Source organism: Cetorhinus maximus, chromosome 14 (assembly GCF_964194155.1).
Source record: "Cetorhinus maximus chromosome 14, sCetMax3.hap1.1, whole genome shotgun sequence".
In the NCBI taxonomy this organism is placed as follows: Eukaryota; Metazoa; Chordata; class Chondrichthyes; order Lamniformes; family Cetorhinidae; genus Cetorhinus; species Cetorhinus maximus.
In genome coordinates this window covers 14364911-14377567 of record NC_135892.1, presented here as the reverse complement: position 1 = coordinate 14377567, position 12657 = coordinate 14364911, and the positions used below count along the sequence as shown (strand labels likewise).

At 41.0% G+C, this 12657-nt stretch overlaps 1 protein-coding gene and 1 long non-coding RNA gene across 3 annotated transcripts in view; one reads left to right on the top strand and one right to left on the bottom strand.

Annotated features, from left to right (window-relative positions):
• LOC144689446 (uncharacterized) overlaps positions 1-12657 on the bottom strand; it is an 83718-nt gene that overhangs the window by 20592 nt on the left and 50469 nt on the right. The window contains exons 1-3 of one of the 2 annotated variants that reach the window (XR_013578650.1): positions 6163-6399; positions 4376-4478; positions 3759-3812 (exon numbers count right to left, since the gene is read on the bottom strand). This is a non-coding gene — a long non-coding RNA (uncharacterized LOC144689446). Of the gene's footprint in view, positions 1-3758; positions 3813-4375; positions 4479-6162; positions 6400-12657 lie in introns of those variants that run through there. The other variant, XR_013578651.1, reaches the window with a different exon arrangement.
• The window catches only part of ehbp1 (EH domain binding protein 1), a 387240-nt gene that overhangs the window by 328671 nt on the left and 45912 nt on the right, over positions 1-12657 (top strand). Inside the window, exons 20-22 of the mRNA XM_078556541.1 lie at positions 4937-5075; positions 5261-5370; positions 6333-6456. Coding sequence (XP_078412667.1) covers positions 4937-5075; positions 5261-5370; positions 6333-6456 — 373 coding nt within the window. The remainder of the gene's footprint in view (positions 1-4936; positions 5076-5260; positions 5371-6332; positions 6457-12657) is intronic.

Below are 12657 nucleotides of genomic sequence, written 5' to 3'. Positions count from 1 at the left end.
GGTGGCATCATGTCATTTTCTTTATGTAAACCATATCAAACTCCTTCATAATTTTGAAGACCTCTATCAGGTCACCCCCCGCCCCTAGCCTTCTCTTGCCCAGAGAAAAGATCCCCAGCTTGTTCAGTCTTTCCTGATAGGTCTAATCTCTGTGTGCATTTAAAAATGGTATTGTAGAATATATAGTTTTAAAAGTAATGTGGTTAAGTACCATGAATTGGAGGTACTTAAGAGTCCTGGCAAAGACTCACGAGCCATCTCAACACCACAACAAGCAATTTTCTGCGAAGAATTCTGTAGCTCATTTTTTCTCCCTATTGGAGGTGACTGTAGGTTAGCGCCAGCTAAATGCTTTAAAATGTGAAAGTTCAGACATCCCCTCTTTAAAGCACATTCTAACAGTGCGTTTTCAATTTAGTGTGGTTTGTAAATTAGGGACCTTACCCAAACAGCGCTGTCCCCACCTTCATTTTGGTGTGATTACTGTACATGCCCAGTCTGCTTTTTAAACATTTCCCTCTCTCTCCTGACCCACTCTAGCTCACCGCTTCCCTCTCCCTCCCCCTCACTCCCTTCCACCCCCTCACTCGCTCTCCCTCCTGACTCACTCTAGCTCACTGCTTTCCTCACCCTCGCTCCCTCTCCCTCCTGACTCCCCCTAGTTCACTGCTTCCCTTTCTTCCACTGGCACCCTCCCGCTCGCCGCTTCCTCTCCCTCGCTCCCTTCCGCTCGCCGCTTCCCTCTCCCTCGCTCCCTCACACTTGCCTCTTCCCTCTCCCTCGCTCCCTCCCGCTCGCCGCTTCCCTCACCCTCGCTCCCTTCCGCTCGCCGCTTCCCTCTCCCTCGCTCCCTCCCGCTCGCCGCTTCCCTCACCCTCGCTCCCTCCCGCTCGCCGCTTCCCTCACCCTCGCTCCCTCCCGCTCGCCGCTTCCCTCTCCCTCACTCCCTCACACTCACCGCTTCCCTCTCCCTCACTCCCTCAGGCTCACCGCTTCCCTCTCCCTCGCTCCTTCACACATGCTGCTTCCCTCTCCTGACCCCCTCATTCCCTCGCGCTCGCCGCTTCCCTCTCCCTCATTCCCTCCTGCTCGCTGCTTCTCACTCCCTCACGCTTGCTGCTTCCCTCTTCCTCGCTCCCTCCCGCTCGCTGCTTCCCTCTTCCTCCTGACCCCCTCATTCCCTCGCGCTCGCCACTTCCCTCTCCCTCATTCCCTCCTGCTCGCTGCTTCCCGCTCCCTCGCGCTCGCTGCTTCCCGCTCCCTCGCGCTCGCTGCTTCCCTCTCCCTCGCGCTCGCTGCTTCCCTCTCCCTCGCGCTCGCTGCTTCCCTCTCCCTCGCGCTCGCTGCTTCCCTCTCCTTCGCGTTCGCTGCTTCCCTCTCCCTCGCGTTCGCTGCTTCCCTCTCCCTCACGCACACCGCTTCCCTCTTCCTCGCGCTCGCTGCTTCCCTCTCCCTCGCGCTCGCTGCTTCTCTCTCCCTCGCGCTCGCTGCTTCCCTCTCCCTCACGCACACCGCTTCCCTCTCCCTCGCGCTCACTGCTTCCCTCTCCCTCGCGCTCGCTGCTTCCCTCTCCCTCGCGCTCGCTGCTTCCCCCTCCCTCGCGCTCACTGCTTCCCCCTCCCTCGCGCTCGCTGCGACCCTCTCCCTCGCGCTCGCTGCTTCCCTCTCCCTCACGCTCGCTGCTTCCCTCTCCCTTGCTCCCTCCTGCACGCCCCATCCCTCTTCCTCGCTCCCTTCTATTCGCCGCTTCCCTCTCCCTCGCTCCCTTCTACTCGCCGCTTCCCTCTCCCTCGCTCCCTTCTACTCGCCGCTTCCCTCTCCCTCGCTCCCTTCTACTCGCCGCTTCCCTCTCCCTCGCTCCCTTCTACTCTCCGCTTCCCTCTCCCTCGCTCCCTTCTACTCTCCGCTTCTCTCTCCCTCGCTCCCTTCTACTCGCCGCTTCTCTCTCCCTCGCTCCCTTCTACTCGCCGCTTCCCTCTCCCTTGCTGCCTTCTGCTCATCACTTCTCTCACACTCCCTCCTGGTCACCACTTCCCCCTCCCTCATTCCCTCCCACTTGCCTCTTCCCTCTCCCTAGCTCCCTCCCACTTGCCACTTCCCTCCCCTAGCTCCCTTCCACGCACCGCTTCCCTCTCCCTTGCGCCCTCTTGCTTGCCACTTCTCTCTCTCGCTCCCTTCCACTCATTGCTTCCCTCTCCCTCACTCCCTCCTGATCATTGTTTCCCTCTCCCTCGCGCATGCCACTTCCCTCTCCTTTCCTCTCGCCGCTCCTTTCCCGAGCCTTGTGGAGGGTGGCGACTTGGGGGAGTGGGGCGGAGGGAGAGGGAAGTGACAGGCAGGAGGTAAATGGATAGAGTACAGTAGTAAGAATAAGAGTAGTAAGAGGGTTTTTGGGCCAGTTGAGTTCACGGCAACCAAAAGGCTTTTAATGTAAAAATTACAGGTCAGGACTGTAACCTCACGCTTATTACATGTTTTCTTATGGGGAAGTTATTTTCATTTAGCGTGCTTTTTTTTTTGGAATACATTAGGAATGCTAAACAAGGGATAGCTGTATTACTATGATTCAGCAATTCACCAATAGGCTTGGAATTGTTATAACTACAGATTTTTACTGTTTTGACTTATTTTACAGCAGTGTTGCATATAGACAGACTTGCTCAAACTAAACTGAGTTTTGCAATTGATCAGTGGCAGCAGTTAATTATTTGACAAACCGTTTAGTTTCAGTAACATACAGAATTATGAATGCAACACCAAATTATTCAGAACGGCAATAAGAAGAAGTTGGATCCATGGTTCCACCTGTCCACGCTTCAAGCAAATAGCTTTCTAGGTGTTTACAAATAAAAGAATAGCATTTGTGTCATTTGAAATGTTTTAAACAAAGAAATTTGGTACCTAGGATAAAGTGAAAACCTCAAACTGCTCTAAAGTTTGTGTGAAGCTTATGCAGTTTCCACTATTTGTGTACATTTATTTTTGCACATTGCTTAACATGAGAACTGAATGGAGTAAAATGACCAAACCATTGCAGCAGTCTAATTAAAGAATTTTCATAGTGCATTATTTGTTTATATTTTTGGCTTTGGAGTAAATTTGGTTGTCTAACTTTACACCCACCTGCAATATCTTTAGAGACTGCCATTGCTGACTGAAAGGATTTCCTTCCATAGGGGGAGGGTCTTTGAAGTTGAAAAACAATGACTTTCATTGCTTTCTTTTACACTATCAGTTCCTATGTGCCAGCGATGAAAGTGAGGTAGCAGCAGAAGACTTGTATTTGCTTTAAACAAAGAGGAGCTCAGATCAAGTCTGATTTTTCATTCAATTTAGCTTTCTGCGATGGATTTAATGCAATATGAAGCTGGCTTGAGAAAAACACAATGGATTGGCAAGCTAACTGAATTAACCCAGCTTAGAGGAATAAATTTGTAAAGTGGCAGAAGTCCCCTGCCATAAAAAGGTTTCGCAAAATGGGATTTGCTAGCTAATCACACTGATATTTTTACACCTTACTGGGCGTAGAATGATCTGTATTTGTTCACAAACACCAGCCTTACTAACATGTTATAGAGGAAATAAATTTTATCAGATTTAACTATGCTGTAAATGAGTTTGAAAAGCCCATTTGTATTTGTTTTTTTTTTTGCTATTTGAGTTTTCGGTGGGGGGAAAGCGTAGAATCCAGTTTGCCAGTAATTAGACTTTGACTTTTGGCTCATATTTCCACACCTATTTACGACAGTATTACTTACCCCAGATTCTGTTTGACTGTTGTATCTTGACTTGTAATACTTTGGCACAAGCTGCTGTAAAGTTAAGAAAAACAGGTCTGCATTAATGCATTTATATTTATGTAAGAAAGAAGCAGGTAAGTGCAAACCTTTTGTTGCATTATTTATGCCTAACAAAATTCATTTTCTGTAGAATACCAACCAGTTTTAATTTTTATTAATTTTTTTATGAGCTTCAGTCAGGATAGAATTTTTTTAAAGTTAGAAATATAGTCCCAAATCAGTTTTGTTCACAAGGAGCAATTGACTGCAGATTCAATACGTTTGTAATGCAGTTCAGATATTTGTAAATGAGGCATTCTGTGATTGTAGAAGAGGGTAAACTGTTACCTTCTCATGAGAATTCTGTATCCCACACCTCCTTAAGGCAAGAGAATAGGCCATTAGAGGACCCCCTCATTACTGATTGTCTTAATGCAGAGGAAGGGCACAGCCTTGGTAGCATTTGATAACCAGTTTCAACATTCAGTAGGCTAAGCTATTAGTCATGCATCTCAGCCTTTTTCTATTTACTTTCAAAACACTTAGAAATAATACAAGATTAGCAACAGAATGCAATATTTTTGGGTAAAACGTACCCTGGTATCTGCTATTTCCACACACCATAGTTGTTGGGTCCTCTGGGAGCATCTTGTTTTGACAAAATGCTACACTGGATTCAGATGCATAAATATTGGAGCCCTAGAAAGAGGAAGCTGAAAATTAGGTTATTAAAGTTTTTATAAATCTCACAAAAAGATTTGGACAATAAAATTTTAAGTGGACAAAATTTCTCTTTGTCTACTCTTTTTCCCAGTACCCTTTAGCCTTTTGCCTGTCATAGTGGGTTATTTCAATTGGCACAATATTAGATTGTCCTTGTTGGAGAAGTGCGAGAAACTAGCGGCTAAGTTGGTAATTTCCTATTCAGTATTGTAACAGGCTACTATAAGGGAACAAAGCAATTACTCTAAATGTTAGTATTTAATATGGGGAAGGTCTAAATCATGGCTTAAAGACTCCTTGTGTAAAGATAAGATTTTCTTTTGTTCTATAGTTAATCTTTGTAAATATATAGAAATTAAACTATTTTATTGAAATGAAATATAAATTTAAACAAATGTTGAATAATGTTAGAAAAAATTGTTAATTCCTGGCAGAATGAAGCGGAAGATCACCGTGCTGAACGTTTGCGTAAAGCCACCGAACGTTTGCGAAGTCCTGTGGTGTTTAACAAAGATTCAGCTGTGAGACGAACCCATCTTCAGTCATTTAGTCAGTATGTAGAAAGCAGACCAGGTGAGGAATTCTTAAGATAAGAATGTTAAAATGCTATATAGCATTTAATTCTTTTTAGCCGTCAGATAAGCTTTTTAACAAGTCTGAAATTAACCTCCTCTGTATCACTCATCTCCTGTGCTCAAGGTGGAGTTGATAATTTTAACCAATTTCTAAATATCTTGCTTTTTTCTTTATAAAAAAAGAGATTAAAAGGCAGAGATCAACACAAGAAGATGCAAAGAAAGGAAATGAGGAAAGCACGGAAATATGTGAAACAACCCTGAGAAAGCCATCAGAAGATGAAGTGCTTAGTGTATGTTTAATTTTCTCTGGTTTAGTGATTGCTGATTATTTCTTGGTCATATAAAGAAATGCTGTCTTTATTGGTAAAAAATGAGATGTTGGGTTTTCAGATGTCAATCTCGTACATTTTCAATGCAAAACGAAAGGGGTGCACCACTGAATTAGTCTGCAGTGTAGTGATAATTGTCAGATAAAAGATGATTTTTTTTCAGACTTGCACAGCCTCAACATTCTTGAGACATTTCCATCAGGGCACTTCCCATAAAGAGATTCCAGTATTGATCTACCAGGAGGATTTTAATTATTACAAAAGTAGATACTGCAAGCTTCAGTTGGAAGGAAAAGTCACAGGAGACCTGCTAGAATTTCCCAGACAACCCATTTTGTTGGCATGGGTTAATGGGTGTTCAACCTTTCCATTATACAGATCAGCCTTGAATTACCAGCTGAATGATGTTTGCATTAATATAATATATATGATAATTTTTTTCACTTAATTAATGGGGAGGTTCAACACAGTGGGAAAATGGGCTGATCATCTGTAAAATTGATTTGTGAGGAAAAATTTGATGGACAGGGAGAAGGAAACTTATTGACGGACAGATACCAAAAAAATTCAGGAAAAGGTTGGATAATGTATTCTCTTAACTAAGGTCTTTTTCCCAAAATTTTACAATGATCATTGTAGTATGTAAAATGGAAAATATGACCAATAGGCTACATCAGCAGACATTTACTATAAGGGAAAGCATTTTTTAAACATGAGTTTTTTTTTAACATCTGAAGAAAAATTCATACTCACATTTAACTTTCTTTTTCTTGGGAGTTCTTATAATAGTCAGCTGCACTTTAGGCAAAATCTGTAAGCACCAAAATATTTTTTTGCAGTATTCACTAAATTAAGGAAGGCTTATCTTTTTATAATTGTATTATATATTTTGTTTAATGTAGTGATATTTTTCTTGTCAACAGAAAGGGTTCAAAGACACCAGTCAGTATGTTGTCGGAGAATTGGCAGCATTGGAGAATGAGCAGAAACAAATTGACACACGGGCCGCAGTGGTGGAGAAGAGTCTTCGCTATCTCATGGACACAGGTACGGTGCCCAATTACACTGTAAACAGTTTTGGCAAATTGAGTGTTCACAAACTCTTATAGAGTTTGAAAGTGTGAATCTTTGAAGCCTGAATGTTCAGCAAACTGCCTTGAAAATGAAAGGCTGTGAGTCGCAGCCACCTCTCTGGGCACTGGTGATAAGAGTGCCTTCATGGGAAGTGATAACTCACCCTGATACTGTGTGAGCCAGCACTATTGAACAGTGTGTTCATCCATGCAGAGCTGGAATACATATCCGTGCCTCATTGATATGCTGCAGCAAAATGTGAGATCTCTACTGTTCTACTGATTCAGAGGAAAACAGTTGGCCTGCCGAAGCCAAGTACTGCATGAAACCATATACAGTGCAAATGGAAGGTTGTGTTGACTAAACAGCAAAAATTTGAGTGCTGTTATAGATATTTGACAATTATTTTTCACAAGAGTAGGTCGGAAGAATCCCATGTTATTTTCAGCTTCCTTTGCAATAATAGTATGACAACACGATGCTCTGATACGCAAATGTATTACTACATACACAAGTTGTATTCTGTAGATACTAGATTAAGATAGCAGTTTTAAAAAACCTGGTTTTAGACGTAAGGAAGTGGGACAGCAGAACCAAGCTGAAATGTGGTACAGCCCTTTACCTGATTAATGTCACTGAAACATTTAGGTATGTAAATGCTCATTTTTTGGGCATTGTGCTGAAGCCAAAATGGACAGCAGGAATCACATCGATGCATGCAACCAGAAATATGTCCCACCATATTTGATGAAGACAGATGAGATGTCATTCACCCATACCTGAAGCAGGTGTAAGGCCCTTTATATCAGCAAATAAGAAGTCTAACTCTTGCCTCAGGACCCCTCTCCAACATTTGCATCGGCTGTCAGGGCAAACCACAAGCTACACTCAGGGAAACCAGCCCTATGATTGCCTGCAATAAATGAAGCAAGTAGCTTCCTTGAGTGTGGAACCAGGAGGAATAGAAGTGATCCACTTGACCTAGAGGAACTGATCACCAATGTTCCTCGCCCTCCACTTCCAGCCCAACCTCCTCTTCCAAACATCTATCGCTCTCTCCAACCCAATCAACTCCAGGCTTTGTCCTTCCTCTCCCAAAATCTCCTTTGGCCTTTGCTGGTGGGCTGTCATGCTGGCTCTTTTACTATGAGGTCCATGCACCAGTATCTGAGAATCTTTGTACCTCACCATTCCAGTTCAGGATATCCATCCAACCCTGCCCCATGCACCCAAAAATGACTGTTCCTGAGCTTCTGGTCTTTGTGCACTTTGTGAAACACAGTATCTTGGAAAGTCATCAATCTGCAAATATCTACCATGTCTATCTTTAGATTTTAAAAGCTCAGAGTAATAATAATTGCAATTTTTGCTTCCATTTAAAATTATTTTCTCTTTCCTATTTTAATGCCACCCCAAGCACATTGAGAATTCCCTAACCAAGAATTTGAGCAGGTGACTAGTTTTTGTCAGTCGAACACTTGAGCTGCCTATTGGGAAATATGGAAAAGTTCTTGGTTTGCTCTTTTGGAAGGTGTAGTAAATTGAATTTACCACTGTTGCCTGAGTTGGAGTTGTAGGGGGTGAAATTGGTCTACGTCCAACAGAACAGAACGGATCGGCAGCTGGTTTTTCATTGTACCTGCTTTTACTTTCAATTGATTTGGAAAATATTGCTATGATTTCTAACTTGAAATAAAGTAAAAGTAAAAGTGACACTGAGATTAAGAAAATGAGGCACAAAAAGAGAGAACTATCATTCTGTGAATTTCAGTGGAAAGAAGGTTAGGCACAGTGAAATGTCAGCTATCAGTTTGCCTTGAGTCCTTTCACGATGCTGGCAGACCAATTTACCCCCTTAAACTCATAATTTATCTACCGTTTTTCTTAACAAATCAGTGACCTGAAATGTGATTTAGACTGATAATGGTATTTGGAGGTGTTGATTATCTATACAGATGTAGGACCATTATATATAGTTTTAATCATTGGGATCGCTCATTGCAAGCACCCAGGAGTCATACCATTCCATGCATTCATACAACAGGGGGCTTAGCTGAGGAAAACTTTGGGAAGCAGTTGCCACATCAAAGGGTAAGGTTCACTGTGGGGTCCATCAGTGGACTGAGTTCCCCGACAATCTCCCTCAAAATAATTTAGAGAGGTTGCTTGTTTGCTAGCTCTCACTTTTGCTTATTCTCGCTCTCGCTCTTTGTCACTCTTTTGTGCATGCTTTCTGGCTCTACTCGTTTTCACACTTTCTCTTGCTCTTTCTCTCTCGTTTTTTCTTTTACTATTTCTGTTTTTGTTCGCTCGTGCTTTCTCTCTCTCTTTCTCCCAGGCACAGTGGGAACTGTGTTTTGCAGTAATGAGAGGCAACATGTGTTATGAAATCTGGACCAGCTTAGCTTCAGAAAATTAGCTAGAGAAGGTGAGTTCATCGTCAAGGAGTAAGTGGCATCTTCATTGGTTTCCATTTCTAAAACATGGAGAGAAATCAATCATACTTACTGTGAAACTGTATATTGTTGCTTAATATATTTTATTTTAATAAAACAGCTAATAGTTTGAAGCTATGACTCATCTCAGTAAGTGCTATTTCAGTCTGCGTTCCATATTTCAGTAGTCAGTTTATGGGGCCAGAGTTTTATGTTATGATCCCAGGGTTGCACTCTTTCCTAATTAGGTGTTGGGGAGCAAATGTTGCATTCCAGATTATAAAGGATGTGAGGTCTAGTTGCTTGAGTGACTGATGACCACGAACCTGATACAAAATCCATAAATTATGAAAGAGTGAGTCTATGTGACTGTGTTTGATATTTTCCTATATAATGCAATCGCAAAGTTATAGTTCATAAGTTCATGCTTTATATATTATGTTTAATAAATAAATCATGAAGTCCAAGTACCGGTGTAACCATTGATCTACAAGAAAACAAACTACAAGTAGCTTATTGTAGTTTGTTTTTTGAATGTTAGTATTAGTAAAAATATTTTCCCTTAGAACAAATACTCTCAATTTTATGAATATGTATTTATCTTTGAAAACATTTTGGTAACAGTTTCAAAAAGATATTTAATTTAACAATATCATGAGTGAAGAACCAAGCCCTGTTTGGCTCAGTATGTAGTATCTGCAGCATGTAACAGGCCAATATAACACTGCAAAATAGATAGCTTGCGTGTGCAGCTTCTTGTTGCTACTTCTCCTTTTAAATAACTTGTTTTGTATTCTTAATGAATGGAGGAGAGCATTTAGATAGAATATACAAAGGGTATGCCATTGCTACCTCCGTTCCACCCAGCACTAAACTGGAAGTGATCCTAGGAACTCCCAAGTGAATGCTTCGTATCAAAGCTGTACACTTTCCAGACTAATATTTGCCACCAGCAAGGTACAAGACAAATTGGTGTCTGTAACATGTTGTACTAATATTACAATTTGATGTGCCAAGTTACAAATTCAAAATGCTAGAACTGATTGTAGTTCTGTGTAGTGCACTAAATAGAATTTTGAGTAACTGAACAAATGTTAAGTTTGGCAATTTAAATAATTTACTGTGAAATTATACTACCAAATTGCAAAAAATATGATTGTTTAATCTAAAATATGCTGTTCCTTTAAACATTGTCAACCTAATTTTGTTTCTGCAGGCTATGTTGTATTACATTTAGTGATGCCTAATTCAGTTACAGTTGAATTGTTCCAGTGTTTCCATAGCACACTGAAATTGCATCTGATTGCTGCAATGTCACAAGCCTCTGGAACATTTAAGTGACAATTTCTGCCTCTGTTACAGAGAAATAACACTGAACTAGTTGGAAATCTCTGCCCAATAATTGTCAGTGTCATTTCTGTTGGTTGTTTCATAATTACTGGCAGTGTGATGCTACGACTATACCAACTCCAATGTGGAATGGACGTTATATGTTTTGGCCAGGCATTTGCCCTAACCCAAGAAAACTTTGGATGTGGTTGCTGGTATTTCCAGCTCTACAATAGCACTGCCCTAATTGCCTCCACACTGATGCACTGCAAAAACTATCGTGGCTGCTGATGAAAAGAATTTTGAAAAACGTGTCCTTTGTCCATCACAAAATAGCTTCATTGCTGTGGATTCTGCCAGTAAGGCTGTTCAACTGATCTGCACTACAAATGAATGTCCTGTATGAAAGATGTGTGTATTTTAAAAGTTTAGTGGTTCTTTTGGTGGTTACTGGAATTGAAAGGAATTCTGATCATGCCATGCATGCAAAAAAACTTAGAGGATCCTCAAAAATTTGAAGACAAATTTAAATTTTATTTCTGGTAGAATGAACAAAATTAAATAACTGGAGCAAACCAGATTAAAGAGCAAAATATACACAGTTTGTCTGCAACTTTAAGTTGTCAGTCATGTGTTTTTTTGTTTTACTTAGCAACAAATATTGTTTTAAATCTAGAGGTATCTTCAGAAGTGAGTTCTGTAAGTGTATGCAGTTCTTGACATTTTCCATTATGGTGTCCCTCAATGAATTGAAAGTAATTGGGGTGGTTAATTTATTTACATGGAGCAGTTCACAGTGCCTTAAATAATAGAGATAATTGAACAAGAATTGTCAAGTGTGTAGTGATATCAGACATATTACAGAAGGGAATGTGCATAAAACTTCATTTCTATGCAGCCATTGTTTATGGTAATTAAGTACACAGATTTATCCCTTGGTTGCCTTCCAAGCTTATGGCAACTGCTATTGTTGTGTTCCATTAATATGTAATCAGGAAATAGTTTAATTTTCTAATCTGCAGTTTGAGAATTCACTTTATAACAACTCTTAATTACTGCAATGCTCTAATAATGCTCATGGTTATGAAAATTTAACCAATAACATAAGCAAAAACGGCTGCAGGGATTATCATTCCAGAGGTGGTGCTTCCTTAATGAACATGTTATTCCTTCACCAGAGGGAGCTCAGTGTCCTTCAGACTCTTGTCCAGACCTTACGCTCACACAAACTCGCTTTATTCTGTGGAAAAAATATATTTAAAGGAAAATATTAACTTGAGGATGAATATAAGTTTTATTGATTTGTTAACCCTTGTGACCACAGATTCAGTAAACCTTGTAACTAAAAAATAATAAGAATGTCTGCTTACCTGAAAGGCTTCAACTGTAATCCAGGCTTTACCCCCCCACCCAACCCCCTGCCCCCGCCAACCCACATCTCAGCTCACAGGAGAGCTGCCCCAGGTGACTATCTTCAGGTAATATTCTTTTGTCACCAACCACAGTTGCTAGATCCTGTCCATGTGCATATAAAAAGAAATAATCTCACGGCTTTAGTACTGCATGCATTTTAGTCTGCAAACTCCAGTTTTTTGTTCTGCTTTTGAGTTTATCCAATATTATTCCTTTTTTTCCTAAATATTTGCATTATAATAGACCTATTTAAAAACTTGAATATCCAAACCTTTAACTAGAAGGTCTTTCCTGCAGCTGATCATACACCACTAGCAATCCAGTTGTACCAGCTGGAACATCATGTTGTTCTGAACATCATCCCTTTAAACTTTTATGGAAAATCTCCAATATTTTCAGAATCCAAATTGACAGTTTAGCAGATTACAAGTTAAGCACAAATTCTTCATTTCTCAGTCTCTCTTCAAAAACTTATGAGTTTAAAAACTCAGGAGTGGAGGTACCTGGGTTTGATGCATTGGGATCCACCCTTCTACTTTAAAGTCAGAATTGACACTTTATAAGCATAGTTTGAAGAAACCCACTAGTCTAATCTGGTGCTGAACAGGAAACTACACAAGGTAAATAACCAATATTTCAGATATTAACTTTTGAAGCCACACCCTGCATTGTAATACGGTATGCTTGTACCAAGCCATATTATTGTGAAATCTTTAAATGACCATCTTTTTGAGATTCCACAATGGTAGCGAAAGAGTTGACATTCTTAACTTTGCTTTTAGCTTTTTAAGTTCGAGCAAATGACAGATTCGCAGTTGTTAGATTTCTGTCAGCCAAATGCATGCTCAAAGAACCCTGCTTTAGTGCATAAATTATGGTTAATTTACAATTGAACGTCTGAAAACCCTGGCCGGAGTCTCAAACAATGCTGTCCGAGAGAGAGTGCTGTAAGCAAGTCGAGGCAACGTATGAAATTTTCTTTCTTCACTTGTGTTTT